General features: G+C 39.5%; 1 protein-coding gene across 3 annotated transcripts in view; it reads right to left on the reverse strand.

Moving 5' to 3' along the window:
- Positions 1-16,595, reverse strand: part of F5 (coagulation factor V) — a 1,256,984-nt gene that overhangs the window by 1,036,635 nt on the left and 203,754 nt on the right. For all 3 annotated transcript variants that reach the window (XM_044072364.1, XM_044072363.1, XM_044072362.1), the window contains one exon: positions 6,719-6,841. In XM_044072364.1, coding sequence (XP_043928299.1) covers positions 6,719-6,841 — 123 coding nt within the window. The remainder of the gene's footprint in view (positions 1-6,718; positions 6,842-16,595) is intronic.

Raw genomic sequence — 16,595 nt, forward strand, 5'->3', positions numbered from 1 at the left:
CAGCATAATTGAACTGATACAGATAACAGTAAGGTATTGAGCAAGTTTCCTTTTCTGAGTTAACAGACTGAGAAACATTTACTTAAGTAACTCAATCTGTATCACACTAAAACTGTTTTAAAAGTTTCACTTGTATGAGATCTTATTTTAATGTCCAAAGTTACCCTTTTGCAGGTAGTTGTAGCCACAGATGTACTGCCTTTATCTAATGCCATCACTGTTCTATCAGTGTAAAAGAACCACAGAATTCTGTAACTTGCATCATCTTTTTACAGACTAACAAGAAGCATCAGCAAATAAACTGTAATCTGCAACCTTTCCTTATACATGACTTCTGTTCTTATGGTTTGCAGATAAATGTCAGTGTGGAATACATATGTGGACTACAGAATGGAATTGCCTCCTCTTATCAGACTATTTGTTTTTGCGACAGAAAACTTTCAGATTAATTAATTGTAATGAAAAAGTAGATATTTAATTAGTAAATGTGTAGACTTAACATGAAATCTGTAAAGCAAAACTGTTTTTTTTTTATTTTTACTGTATGTTTTACTAAATCATTAAATTATAAGTTGTGGTAAACTATTAATACACAGAGTGAAATAGTTTAAGTGTCACTTTTATAATGATAAAACTATATCTGAGTGCTGTAAAGCAGTGGCATCACCATGCTTCATTTACTTTCATTTTAGTGCCTCTGTTTGACTGTGGAGAAACCCAGGCTTCAGAATTGCTTCATGAAGCTAGGTGAAGAGTTCTAGAATAAAAAACAGTGTAATCAGCTCATGATTCCAGCAAGAAACTAGAGAACACAAGTGTGGTGCTGTTGATTCTTTGGGTCTATATTATATTTCTGAAGATTTCTACCTTCAAACACCATATGATTGACACCATATGGTTGAAGTTAGAAAACTTCGAACATACATAAAAAAAAAACACTAAACTAACAGCTGTAGGCAGGGGGGCAAGCCCCCCTGCACCTCCCACATGGGGGGGCTGCTACCAACTCCAAGATCGCATTACAGTACAGTAAATGAAATCTTCTCTTTACCGCACTGTAGTGCGATCTCAGAGATGGTATAATTAAAGAGCGGGGGATGTGGGGTATGCAGCCGCTCACATGGAGGGGGGCTTGCCCCCCTTCTTTAACCCATTACATTCATTTTTCATTTTTTATTTATTTTTTTTAAATGTTTGAAGTTTTCTAACTTCCACCACATGGTGTCGATCATATGGTGTTCGAAGTTTGAAATCTTCGGACATATAATACAGACCCGATTCTTTCTATGTAGCTCGAGCTTCTTGGCTTACTCTGTTCATTTTTATGAAATGTATTACCACAGATTTTTTAAAAAAAATTTTCTTTAAGAAAATCATAAATACTGTATAAATGAGTTTTGTTTATTATACATCTTAAACAAAACATTTCATATGTAAATCGTGTACTCTAAAAGCTAATTATTTATCTGTATTAAATGCGTCTATATGATATAGTCAAAGCTTTAAGTTATCGAATACGTAAAGGTCGACACCTAAACAGCTGTAAATCGTGAATGGACACTTCCATGAATTTTTTCATATGGAAAAAAAAATTGCTTGGCTGTTATCAGGAATTTGCCCTTTTCTCCACTGTAGAGCGATCTCAGAGTTGGTATATTTAGTTAGGGGGACTGTGGGAGGGACAGCCCTCCACATGGGGGGATGTGGGGGTGAAGCTCCCCACTCAATTAGGGTTTGAAAATTTTTTTTTGTCAGGCCAAGCAAATTTTTCCTATGAAAAAACGTGCGAAAGTGTCCGTTTGTGATTTACAACTTTCACTGTTTAGGTGTCGAGCTTTAGGTATTCCATTACCTAAAGCTTTGATTATCTAATATACACACTATTAAACACATTAAAACTTTGTTAGAAGAGAAGCAAGGCTATCAACTATAAATATAAGTAAAGAGTCAATGCAACCAACATTCAAATGACACTATTAGTATAATCTCCAGCCCAACCCGAACACAACTATCCCCAGTTGTCATTCAATTTCTTAGTGTATATTAGGTAACTCATAGTCATTGTTAAGAGGAATAACAGTTCCTATACTTATGATTGTACTGTCTATTTGATTTAAGTATTAATGTTGGTTATAAATTCAAAGTAGTAAAGATTAATATGCGTTACCTTTTCTTGATGTTGTAGAGTGCTGAAGATTTATGTTTCCCTATCCATAAACTGCAGGTGCTTAATAATGCAAAAAATTTTATTTTAACAAGTAAATAATGAAAGTAATTTCCTATTGTCTACCAGTTATTCTTCTCAGTTTGACTTTTGAGGCTAGGTCCCAAACAATCCATTTCTTCTGTTTGATCTAGGAAGTTGTTTTTAGAAAGTAATTAAACTGCAAATGGTTTCAAAGGTTCTGGTGCCTTCCAGGGGAAAAAAAAAAAAGCAAAATCTGGCTGGAAATAAAAGATGAACTTTTAATTGTTCTTGTTTAAGTTTCTTACCTAGTGGTTAACAATCCTTCCTTTTTGCTGCCACTGTAGAAGAGGAATTATTGTCAAACCTAATAATGTTGCTGCCATATTTAATTGTGGAATTGATCCATGTTGATTTCAGAACTAGTTCTTTGTTCTGTGAAGAGAAAAAACAAACTATGATAGATCTTGGTTTGGTTTTGCCCTTGTTGTACATGGTTGATTTAGTCAAAGACTAATGTGCCCTCTCAATTCCATATGAAAAGGCTTCTTGCAGATTTAAAGCTTTATGAAGATAGGTTGTGAGAAAATGGGTCATGTTTTGAACCTCCACATTTTCAGGTAAACCATAAATCCGAAGATTATTCCTCCTGGATATGTTCTCAAGATCATCCACTTTATTCATTAAAGATGTATTTTGCTTTAAAAGAAATTCCACTTGTAGTTCTTGCTCTGTTAATCTCCCATCCAGGTCATTTAATGAGTTTTCCATACCGGTTATTTGGATCTTTTGTTGCTGCATCATTTATTTTAAAACCTTTATTTGTCTGGAGGTTTCTTCTTTATACAAATCCAATTTACTGTCCATTTTAGGGTTAGTTCAGACATGTTGACTAATAAGGTTTGCAGGTCCTAGTTTGAAGACTAGTCTTGAAAGTTGTATTTTCAGTTGCTCATCTTGTGATAGTATCAGTGGCCTTTCTGTTGAAGTTTTTGACAGGAGTTGTGTTAAATCCTGGCAATTTTTTCCAATAAAACAAATTAGCGAACTTTAAATATTATATCCTGTAATTTTTGTGAAGAAATTAGTCCTGGTTTTCAATTCAGTAAATATAAAGACTGTCAGAGCTAAAGAAAAGTGCTGCTAACTAGTCTGCATCTTGGCACACACTCCTCTTCTTCTATTATTGATTGGATATTTGTATCTGATCCTATCTTATATCACCACCCTGAACCACTACCAGACACTATCAATGACCACTCTCCCATAAGATGTTGCAGATTCTTCTCTCACTACTCCAGACCACACAAATTTAAAGAATGTCATAGACTAACAATTTCAACCCTGAAGCCTTCAATAGCATTCTCTTCTCAATTAACTGGTGCTCCCTAGACCATCTTTCACTACATGAAGCAGTACAAAAATTTAACTCCATATTCCTAAACATACTGAACTTCCTAGCCCCTATCTTAACCATTAGAATCAAACCTCTCAGTTCCCCCTGGCTATCTCAGGCTACACAGTCTCTCATGAACAAAAGAGACAATGCCTGGGAAACTCTGGACTAGATCAAAATAACAAACTCACCTGCAAACCTACAAAGAACTTTGCAACCTTCCCGGGAAAAAAAAAACATCAACAAAGATAAAAAAAAAAAAAAAACTTCTACCATGGATCTCTGACAGCAGCAAAAGTAACCCAAAACAATTCTGGAACTCTATCAACCCAAATACTGAACCCTGGCAATCCCTCTGTACATAACCCCTGCCCAGATAATTCTCCCCAAGAAACTGCATCCTTATTTAACTCCTACTTCATAGATACAATCAGTAAATTTATGTAGGCCTCTCATTCCACTAACCCTCCTGACCCCTCCATCTCCTCTCAACAAAATAACGATTTTTCTCTTAAAACAGTCACCATCAACTACACAAAACATTTACTTCATAAGCACAAACCTTGCTCCTCATCAACCTACAACCTACCTCCACTTTGCCTAAAGACAGCAGCTAACTTAATTGCCTATCCCATTTCCATCCTGATAAACTCATCACTATAAAGAAATCTTAGTACCCTCTTTTTGTAAACAATTTTATTGTCTACCTATCCACAAAGCAGGTAACTCTAATGAGCTATCAAACTACAGGCATATTGTGATGCTGTCTCCACTCTCTAAAATACTGAAAAAATGTGTAGATAAACAAATCCTGGACTACCTAATCCAAGAAAACCTACTAACACCCACCCAACATGGTTTCCATCCTAACCGCAGCACCACCACAGCCCTCAGATCCTTTACCCACCAAATCCTGCTGGCAACAAACTCATCTCCTGCCTTTTCCTAAACCTCTCCAAAGCTTTCCATACAGTCTCTCAACCTAAGCTCAAGCTAAACTCAGTGACCTCAATCTTTCAAGTTCAACTATCTCCTGGTTTGCAAGCTACCTATCCAACAGCCAGCAATCAGTTAAGTGGGTCTCCTCCCTATCCCCCACAACCCATCAAAATGGGTGTCCCTCAAGGGTCAATACTTTGTCTTTTATTGTTCAACATCTTCACAACTCAGCTACATACATCATGTCCTCACACATCTCTAATTCAATACACTGATGACTCTACAGTCATCTCCATCTCTGACAACCTCTCTGATCAGCTCACTCTTGCCCAAAAATCATTAAAATCTATTGAAATATGGCTCTCCAACAACCAATACCAAATCCCTAAAAGACCGAACTTCTGCTACTCTTCCTAAATTACTTCCCACCTTAAAAACTCATTCTCTATCACCTCCCTTAACAATACTACTATCATGGCTGAACCTAACACTAAGCTTCTGGGAGTCATCATAGATGACCAACTGAAACTGGACCTTCATGTGCTCCATTGTATCAAGAAAACACACCAAAAACTAGGCCTCCTGTACAGAAACAAAAATTTTCTAACTAATGACTCCATCTCTTTCTTGCATATGCCTACCTTCTTCCTAACCATCTCTATAACTGACAAATCTTAACCAACTTGCAGTCCTCTTTCTTATCTAAGCTTGAAACCACCTACAATAAAGTTGCCAAATTTGCTACCAACCAAATCATTAACTCTCACCACTGCCACTTTCTCTCATGACTGTAAACTGGTTAGAATTCCCTCACCAACTCCTTCTATCTCAACTACTGATCATCCATTCCATCCTCTACAAGCCTGCCTTCTGCCAAGACATATCCTCTCTTGTTTCTCTCTACTATCCCCCTATTACCATCATAAGCTTGGATCAAAACCATTTATAAATATATAAGCCTAAAAGTTCAGCAGGACAAAATCTCTATAGTTACTTTCCTTCCCTCTCTTGGAAGAAGCTTTCCTTAACTATTAGAAAAAATAACCCATCCCAGAGAATTCAAGCAAGCCCTTAAAGACTTCCTCATAAACACCTGGATTTGCCACTGTAAACACCCTCCCTGATCATCTTAAGAATTACTTCTCCTAGTTCTCCTCCCCTCCACACCTCACTAATACCTGCTTCTCAATCCTCATCACTTTTAACACTGTCACTCCTTCCTCCCTCCACTCTCTTGGCCTACATTCTCTGAACTTCTTTAACCATGAATACATTCTCCTATTTCTGCTTATACACTTACAACCCTCCCCTGACCTTTTGACTCTAAGCATACTGATTGTTACCATCTATTGTTTTTAAGACAGTATATTTGTAAATAGTATTACAATTCTACATTTGTTGTTCTTTGTATCAACTATAAAACAGTTAAAGTGTGTAACCTCAAGATGTAACATACTGGACATGCTCACTAGTTTCCTAGGTATTAGTTATATATGTTAAATGTGTGAAACTACTATGCTTGATTATATTACTGCTAATGTTGTGAATCTGTTATGTATGTTTTTTTTATTTTATTTTTTTTAAGCTTTTCTCTCAGTGCCTCTGCTGAAAAAGGAACTAGCACAGTTGGACTATCCTGGTCAACAAATGTCAAATAAATAAATAAATAAATAAAACTCAAATTTAAAATACAACTGTATTTTCCCTGTGTACCTCAAAGAAGAGTCTTCCTTCTCAATACCTACTGTTGATACTTGTCTACGTGTTCCCTGCAACTCTGGCTTTAATTAATTCCGTCAGTGTATCTCACTAAGAGAAACAGAAAACTCACTGCATTTGTAAGTAAGTGAGAAACAGAAAGCTATATATTCCTACAGGGAAACAACTCTTATTTATTAGCTTCAACAGCATGAAGATAAACTTGGCAACTTTCTCCTATTTGGAGAAAGGGAGTGATCTTTGTTCTGTTTTAAAATATTTGCACACCACACCGCTGAGAATGTCATTTTACTAGAAGAAAAATATTAAGATGAATGAGGCAGATGGTGCAGACAGACCAAATATCTAACATATTTAATATTAGAGGATGCAGAAAGCATGCTGGTCTAAAACTCCACTCCACAACTCATATAGCATAGCATAATTTTCACAAAACTACATAAGAGACTATAAAAGCTATAAAACATATTTGAATGTACCTTCAGCTTGTTTCCCATATATGATGCCTTGAGGATGTATCGTATAGTTCCTGTCTGCCATGTTCTTGAAGTGAACTATCAGCACATCTCCCACTTCACCTCGCAAAGTTGGACCAAGAAGCCCTGTAGCAACAACAATTAAAAATCTGATGCTTATCCCACTAAAAGAACAAAATAATTGTTTTTTTCAATTAAATTTCCTGCCTTCTATTATTCGTGCCTACAACACAGAAACATGACTGTAGTTATGCTGTAGGGTCAGTCTTGTCCAGCTGCTTTTATCCTGAGTTCAGTCACACCTAAAACTAGTCATGCTGCTTAGACTTACTGAATGACTGGTCAATGGGTCACTAAAGAAACGACTTTCATTAATTTCAGCCACTTCTTAAATAATGATTAATTGCTGTACAAGTAAATACTTTAGCTCAGTCCATAAAATATTAGGGACCCAGATTTGAACAGCAAGTCCAGTGTCGTTGGAACTGGCTAGCTGAATTAAAATTAATGGCCAGCAGCCGATTATCTTATTTATAGACAGCGACTGCTGCAAGAACATCATCTTGTGGCATCAATAGAATTGGGCACATGAAATCAGTCAGTTGAGAGAATCTGCATAAAGATGGCACACATAAGCTAGTTACAAATGTTTATAGGCAGAAAATCACTGAAGCTGTAAGTACTGCATATTCAAGCATACAGCCCAGACAGGGTAGTAGGGCATAAGAAAAAAATAAATCGGCACCAGCTGCAGATGTCAGCCACCTGGCTTCCTGCTCTTGCCTACCAATATCCAGCAATAAGTTGTGCCACTAATAAGGTTTGATTCCATCCCCAAGAAAGAAGAGACCCACCATGAGACAATGAGGGGTTCTGTGTTACTTAGATGGAGATATTAAATAAGTTAGTGAGGTCACGTGTATCTAGGCAGTTAACTCTGTATGAGATAAAAGCTTTCTGTCATTTAATATGACATAGCCACAGGGGTAACAAGACTAGTAAAGCCTGCCTCCAAAGACAACTTCCAACATCCGTCACATATTTTAATTTTCAGCTCAGGATAGACTACCATGCAACAAATCATATTCCAAGAATTTATAATTTTGTAAGAACTGACTCTAAAAATAGATTTTGTGTAAGCATGTGCTATAGTGCAAGATTGCTAAGGGCATACATCACTTTCAAGATGTCACAGCACAAAAAGTGCAGTTTTTATCTTGTCTCTAAAAGGATCATATGCTGCCCATCACAAATCCCATGTACTTCTCAATTCAATGGTTCAAACTTAACTTTTGTCAATATGATAGCTTCCTTAGGAAACTGCGGACATTGCACATAACCAGCTAGTTCTTGTTCAGAAAGGCAATGATTCATGCACTGTCATAGGAACCAATAATCAAGGAAAGGTAGAAGTAGGACCTATTGTATGCAATACAACAAAATAAGTATTAACAAAATTATATTTGCCCACTGCCTGCTACACATCTAGCCTTCTACTATGAATCAGTCCTCCCACTGCAATGGCAGGAGTGCTCATATAGGTTCATAGGTTCATACTAGGCTATCTGCCCAAGGGCATTTATAAGCCTAGCCAGAGTTTTGTGGCTTTCGCCACCCCTTTAGTTTGGAGGATACTATGCCCATTATTTTGCTGTGCCTCTGTCAAGCAGTGACACTGAGATAATCCCTGGGGTATATCTGCAATCTCCCATCCATTGGTCAAGATTTCTCTTGAACAAAGCCAGCGAGGTGCTCTGCCTCACATGTACCGGGATTTTGTTCCACAGCATAGGGAGTCTCTGGGTGATGAATCTGTCCCTCCAGCACGTCCTATTAATAAACGTGTCAAGGTTTAAGTCTCCCACCCTTGTAGTTCTGAGGGATCTAGATTTTTTGAGGTGAAGCATGTTCATCAGTTCTGGGTTGGACATGGCCTTGTATGTCAGGCACAGGTCACCTATGAGCAGACGGTAAGCGACTGAGTAGAGCTGAAGTTCCTTCAGTCAGGCAGCATAGGACATATTTTTGAGACCCTTTATCCTTTTGGTGAGGAACTTTTGGGGCCTTTCCAGTTGCTGCAGGTGTCGTGTCAGATACATTCTGAATGGGGCATTGTACTCAATCATTGGCCTGATAAGTGATGAGTACAGGGGGACGATGACTTCCCTTGATCTAGATGTGAATCCCTTCATGATCAGGTGGGCAATGTAGAAGGTCTTCCTAACTACTTTGGCAACGTGAGTATCAAATGAAAGGTTACTGTCAACCTGGGTACCCAGATCCCTAATAACCTCTTCTGTGCTTAGTGGGTTGCCGCCTATATGGTAGCTAGGGGTAACCTTGTTTTTCCCAAAGGGTATGGCTATGCATTTTTTGGCATTTAACTTTAGGCCATGGTTCTGGCACCAGTTTTCCGTTTCTATAAGACCCTTCTGAAGGATATCTGTGTCAGATGTGTTCTCAACTATGGCGCCCAGTTTGCAGTCATCTGCAAATTTTGTCAGCCATAATCCTCCTGTGTTTGCTTGTACTTCTGAAAAGTAGATGCCGAACAGGAGAGGGCCCAGGACTGAGCCCTGTGGGACACCACTTGTGACAGGCTTTGAGTCTGACATGGCGCCAGCAACTCTGATCCTGTGGGTTCTGTCACTTAGCCAATTTGCAACCCATCTTGTGACGTATGGGTTTACATTTAAGCTGATGAGTTTTTCAATGATACCTGAGTGGGGTATTGTGTCGAAAGCCTTTGCCAGGTCGAGGTAGGCTGTGTGGACTGCCTTTCCCTCATCAATGGCCTTGGTGACTGTTTCGAAAAAGTCCACCAGGTTTAAAAGGCATGATCTGCCCTTGACAAAGCCAAACTGGGTCGGATCCAAAGTCTGCAAGTCTCCTATGTCTTTATTTATGAGTTCCATTATGATCCTCTTTACAGCTTTGCAGATCAAGCTTGTCAAGCTGATGGGATGGTAATTTCCCGGGTCGGTGGAGGCACCTCCTTTGTGAAGTGGGACCACAGTTGCCGTACGCCACTCCTTAGGCACGTATCCTGAGGTGAGGCTAAGATTAAACAGCTGCCCTAACTGTGGGTTTAATTCCTCATTGAGTTCGTGGAGCACACATCTGGGAACACCATCTGGACCCATGGATGCTGTGTTTTTTGCCTTGGAGAGAGCAGTTCTCACCTGAGCGTTAGAGATGTTTGGGGGGCTATAATTCTCTGGTATAGATATCTCACCTTTTGGGGGGGGGGAGAAGTTTGCACTGAACCTGTCAGCCAGTATGTTGGCAATGTCTGTAGGTTCAGTCATTTTTACATCATTTTGAACTAATTCTGAGCATATCTGGGAGTTTCCTCCCAGGTTTCTAACATAGCTAAAGAAGGCCTTATGATTGTCCTTTGAGTCCTTAGCGACTTTTCTCTCAAAATTTGCCTTGGATGATTTTATGAGAGATCTTAATTTTTTACTTATAATGATCAAGGGTGTTTTCCCTTTTAAGGATTTTGCTCTATCTTGTAGTAGCTTCCTCCTTTTGTTGTAGAGCTTGTTTATGGCTGGGGTCCACCAAACTGGACGTTTGCCTTTGGTACACATGGTCTTTGTTTTGTTTGGGATTGCCTGATCCATGCAGTCCTGTAGGTGCTGGTAGAAGGCATTTGTAAGTGATTCAGCGGCTTGAGTAATGGTTTCTGCAGTCTCGGGGGCCTTGAAAGAGACCACACTAGCCTTTAGAAGTGTGAAGTTGGCTTTTGAGAAGTTCTTCACTGTGGTCTTTTTTATCTCAGGTGGGGGCGGGATGTGGACTTCCAGTAAGATTAGTTTATGGTCTGATCTCACCAGTGAAGGGTATACTTCCGGTGTTGAACATCGTGACCCCATGTTCGTGATGATGAGATCTAGTATGTTATCTCCTCTTGTGGGGATGGTGACTAGTTGTTCCATGGCATTTGAGTTTATGAACTCTAGGAACCTTTGGGCTAGAGTGTTGGGGCTTGAGTAGTGATCCCAGTCTATATTCGGGTAGATGAAATCACCTAGTATGATGGTGTTTGGAGATACATTTATCCCCTCCAGTGTTTTCAGGAAAGCTATGTGAGGTTCCTGAGATTGAGAGGGTGGCCTGTAACATGCTACAAATTGCAGAGCAGTCTTGCCTATGGTTAATTGCACCTGGATGGTCTCTGATGCATAGTGCGTTGCCACCAACCTTGAGGTGTGGGTGTTCTTGATGAATATAGACACCCCCCCTCCTTTCTTGGTGTTGTCCGGATTTTGGGGTCAGAACGCATGATATGAGGTAAAGCTTGATAGTGCCGGGGTGCTCTTGGGAGCCTTGAACCAGGTTTCAGTCACAGCACAGACATCGATGTTCTCCATACTGAGAAGGGCCTCGAGTGCGTGCATCTTGAGGTTGAGACTTCTGGCATTGAGCAGCATTACCCTTAGTTTTTTTCCTTTTTTGTGTTCTAGGGTGGTATGTTTAGAATTTGAGCTTTGCCTAAAAAAGGCACTATGGGGGTGGCAAGAGCCTTTGCCAATATCCGGAAGCCCAGGGGTGACAGGTGCAAGCCGTCCCTTGCGAAGCAGCGTGGCTTGGCCAGCATGTCTTCCCAGGCAGACAGACATTGGATCCCCTTTGAATAACACCAGAGTTTAAGCCAATTATTAAAGCTGATCATCTTGTCTCTGTATTGTGGCATAATTCTTGGTGAAGGTAGGATACTGCTCAAGGTCAGGGTCATACCTGCCTGGGCTACATAATCAGAGAGCTCCTCTATGTCTCTTTTCATGTAGTCCAAGGAGGTGCGTCTCAGGTCATTTACACCAGCGTGGACAATGAAAGAGTCATACTTGTACCTGCTGTTGAGAGACCTGAGTGCTTGCGTTATGTGGCTGATTCTAGCGCCCGACAGGCAGCTTACTGTGACCTTTTCCTTGTTCAATCTGGTGAGTGGGACGTCAGTGTGTCTGACTATGGAGTCACCAATGACGAGTGTGTCTGGCATTGTGTTTGGCCTTAAGGGCTGTGACTGTTTGGCACACTGACTATGTGGTCTATGTGTTGCATGTGTTGTGTCCTGAGGTGGCAGTTGTTTGGGTGTCTGCTTTGGTGGCCTCTGCTGTTTTGGTAGATTTTTGATCAGAGCCTCCGAATATGTCTTTGTGTATTTATGTGTATGATTTGAAGTTGTGATAGTACTATGTGAGACTGGGTTTGTGGTGTGTGTGGTTACCTTCTCTTCCTGTCTGGTCTTACCAGTCCTATGTTGAGAGAGCTCAGCCTCCAGTTTGGCTATATAGTTGCATCTCTCGCATGTATTTGTGTTTTGTGGGAGAAGGAGAGGGTTGTCCGTGTACATGAGACAATTGTAACATTGCCTCAATATTCCCAGATTCACCAGCTGAGTAGGACAGGACACTAGCAACTGATCCCTTGACATGCTAGAAGGAATAGACAAGGACTTTAAAAGACTCCGGGGGATGTGGGTGATCGAATGGGGTTTTTGGCTGGTGGGGTACTATGTATAATAAAAGTGCTATATCAAGTAAAAAGTACTTTAGGAGCAAGTGCTAGGCTTAACAGATAGAGAATATTCTACTTAGGAATCAAGTAGAGCTGAGCTTTTTAGATATAGAATACGCTGGTTAGATCAGCAGTACAGTTAAGGGAAGGCTGTTTTAAGGGAAAATTTGAAGAGTGGACTTTAGGTAGCCCGAATAGTTTAACCTTGATTAACCGCTGCTCTTGTGTGCTCCTGTGGCAACTCCGCGCTAAAGCGTGGAAAAAACAGGAAATGACCCAAAATGGCCAATGAATTACCAGTTGCTGTCTCTAACCACTCCTCTGAGGACAAACAGGCAGCTCAGTACTCCCCACTCTCACTGGTGAGTAAAGAAACTTCCCTCTGGCCACACAAGAAAATGGAGGAACACAGGAACCAAATACAAAGCCCAGGGATCAGCAAATCTGATCACTGGAACAACTAGCTAGGAAAGTTAGGAAAGCAGAAGTATTTTTTTTTTTTAGTTTTTTTTATACACACAGACAGAAAATACAGTAAATGCTTGGTTTTTCGACTAAATGCTATCAAAGGCTAGTACACTTGAGTGTATTAGCCTGTTGGTTAACTTATAAGCAAAACTTAAGCTAAGAAGTGCAGTCAACAAATTATTTATTTATATATTTTATTTTATTTTACATTTGTTAACCGGGAAATTCCGACTGGACCAGGTCCATTTTCAGCGGAGGCCCGGGGAGAAAAGCTCCAACATCAAGTTATACAAATACAGTACATCCAGCATAATACACAAAACAGGTTACATCATGTATGCTGAGCATAGTAATATAACAAGAATTAATAAAAACACTCCAGGTAAAAGATATAGAACATGGGTAAAAAGACAATGCCAGTCATACTTTGGTAAGAAAAGAAAATATATCAAGTAAGATTCTACAGTTAAAAGTACCCTTTCAGATGACCAAGCCTACAGGGGATCAGAGCTCCAGCATGTGATCAGAGAGGAATTTGGGGAGTTAATAGTAGTATGGGTAGGGTTATGTGATACAAGGGCATAACCATGTACTAAGAAGGTGCGATTTGAGGAGTTTTGAATATGGATGTGGAGGGGCAGTGGACACAGATAGGGAAGAGAGTTCCAATTTCTGGCAACGGTGTGGAGTAGAGCTTTCCTCCATTATTGTTAGCCTTGGTGATGGAGAGGAGAGATTTTTCACTAGATCTTAGGTACCGGTTTGCAGTATAGACATTAAGTAGGTTGGATAATGGAGGTTTTTGCGGGATATTTGAGAATATTGTAGGCTGTGCCCAGCTGGTGATAGTTAAGTAGCTGTGGTAGCTCAAGCCATTTTAGTTCTTTTAGTGCAGCACAGTGATGGGTTCTATAGGTTGAGTTAGTAGCAAACTTGGCTATTTTATTGTAGCATGATTCTAGTTTGTCTAGGTCACATTGTCTGATTTGGGTAAAGATTGGTGCTGCGTATAATAGAGTTGAGAGGAGGTGGCTTTGTGCAAGAGTGACTCTTGCTTTTTGTGAGAGAAAGGACTTATGCCTGTATAGGGAGCCTAGTTTTTTGTGTACTAGTTTTATGGTATGTGAGATGTGAACATCAAAGTGGAGATTATTGTCTATTTCAAGAAGTGCAGTCAACAAATTAAGCTCAGAAAAACAGAGAAAACAGGTAATATAACAATAATATAAGCACAAACAGTGGTCGAAATGCACAAAAGGTCGAAAAAAGCAATAAAAATGCTTAAAAAATACTTAGAATCAAGAAAGTCGCTTTTTCTGCTCTCTGCTGCCTTAGGAACTCTGCAGGGGACCACGAGGAGCTATGCCAAGTTCTCTAATGCCAGAAAAGCATTATATATGCAGCCATCAGGGTTTTGTCCTTTATATGAGCCTAAACCCTTGTGCATGCTCAATTTACAGTATTCTTAGGATCAGTCATGCAATACGCATGTCTTGTACTGGGCTGTCCGTCACATCTGCAAGGGAATAAGCCAGCATGGCAACCTGCCCCCCACCCCACCCAACAGGAAAGCAATGCAGGCAGTTGTCCCAATCTCCACTAGTGAAATCATGACTACTGTTAGCTCCAGCATGCATGCAGTCACAATCCCACACCTTACCCCTAGACACATTATCAGGCACAGCCACTTCATTTTTCTCTCTTCCGTGCAGGAAGTAATAATCAAGTCTGATCCCACAGGTTATACTTAAAGGTCTTTCATGCCATACAGCCAGTTCAGATACTATGAGAGTCACAATTCCAGCATAGCAGTACTTCACTGAGACAGTCAGTCTCTGCAGGGCACTTATCTGGGATACTATGGATGTAAAAGGGAAGAGGTAGCAAACTCCTGTGAATAAATGCTAATGTGCTAATATATCCCTTCCCTTCCTGCACCAGTACAATTATGCCACATTGATTTGAAACTCAGCAGGTTTTATACAATGTTTAACTGTCTTTTCTCTCTTTCTTTGTCTCTTTTCATGTGCACAATGGTTGTATTATAGTTTTAGTAAAATTGCTTTATTTTTCCTCTTGTGAGTTTTCTTAAATAAAATATTTGTAATAAATCTCCTGCAACACAATAAACCATGCATTGGTAGATTTTGTAAGGAAACCAACATGAAGGAAAAGTATTACTCTTTTTCAGTAAACTGGTGACAAATGGTTTTGTTATAGTTTCAGGTTCCCTAACAAGTATGCAGTACACAAAACACACTGTAGTCATATCAGCAATCAATATAAAACATAAGCTTAATTTCTCTGGAAAAGCTGCATTTGACCAAGGATATGGATCATGTGAACCAATAGAGGATGAGTGTCCAAAAAAAAAAAACACATTGGTGACATTTATTTCCTAGAAAGAAATCAGAGCCTTCAGTAAAGAGGGATCAATTACAGTACTGGATACTGTAAGGTTAAATATAGTACTAGCACAAACTGAAACTGGAGTAAGGTGGGCTTTAGATGGTTTTATTATGTTCAGCTTTTCATTAGGTCTAAGACAAATCCAAAGTGAAAAAATAAGTACTACCATATATTTAAGAGGATGCAGGAAGTGTGCACTAACTAAAGTAAAAAAGACAAAGTACCCACTTCGAAGAAAACCCAAACAATTGATAATGTAATCATAAATAGATATAGCTTCTGTGGAAACCAGATAGCTTACACTGTTTTATAAACTGATGAATTCTTATTAACCTGTGAAATGGTATATGGATACCAGCAATGCTTTTCCCCCCTTTGAGTAACCTCAAAAATCAAAATGTGGTAACTAAAGTTGATATAAAAAGTGTATACACCACTGTTAAAATGCCAAGTTTTTGTGACATAAAAAAATGAGACAACAATAAATCATTTCAAAACTTTTCCCACCTTTAATGTGACCTATAACCTGTACAATTCAATTGAAAAACAAACAAATCTGTTAGGGGAAAAATATAAAAATAAAAAACATACAATATGCTGGTTGCATACATGTGCACACCCTTAAACTAATACTTTGTTGAAGTACCTTTTGATTTAATTACAGCATTCACTCTTCTTGGGTAGGAGTCTATCAGCATGGTACATCTTGACTTGGCAATATTTGCCCACTCTTCCTTGCAAAAACATTCCAAATTTGTCAGATTGTGAGGGCATCTCTTGTGCACAGCCCTCTTCAGGTCACCCCACAGATTTTCTATTGGATTTAAGTCTGGGCTCTGGCTGGGCCATTCCAAAATTTTTCTTCTGGTGAAGCCATTCTTTTGTTGATGTGGATGTATGCTTGAGGTCATTGTTGTGCTAAAAGGTGAAATTCCTCTTCATCTTCAGCTTTCTAGCAGATGCCTGAAGGTTTTGGGCCAAAAGTGACTGATATTTTGTACTGTTCATAATTCCCTCCACCTTGACTGAAGACCCAGTTCCAGCTGAAGAAAAGCAACCCCAAAGCATGATACTGCCACCACCATGCTTCACAGTGGGGATGGTTTCTTTTGGTGATGCAAAGTTTTGTTTTTGTGCCAAACATACCTTTTGGAATTAGGGCCAAAAAGTTCAACCTTGGTCTCATCAAACCATAGCACATTTTTCCACATGCTTTTGGGAGACTTGATGTATTATTTTGCAAATTTTAGCTGGGCCTGGATGTTTTTCTGTGTAAGAAAAGGCTTCCGTCTTGCAACCCTACCCCACAGCCCAGACATATGGAGAATACGGGAGATTGTTGTCAAATTTAGTACACAGCCAGTACTTGCCATACAATCCTGCAGCACCTTCAGTGTTGCTATAGGTCTCTTGGAAGCCTCTATGACCAGTTTTCATCATGTCTTTTCATCAATTTTGGAGGGACGTCCAGTTCTTTACA

This window comes from Protopterus annectens, chromosome 5.part0 (genome assembly GCF_019279795.1).
Source record: "Protopterus annectens isolate FY-2018-M chromosome 5.part0, PAN1.0, whole genome shotgun sequence".
NCBI lineage: Eukaryota > Metazoa > Chordata > Ceratodontiformes > Protopteridae > Protopterus > Protopterus annectens.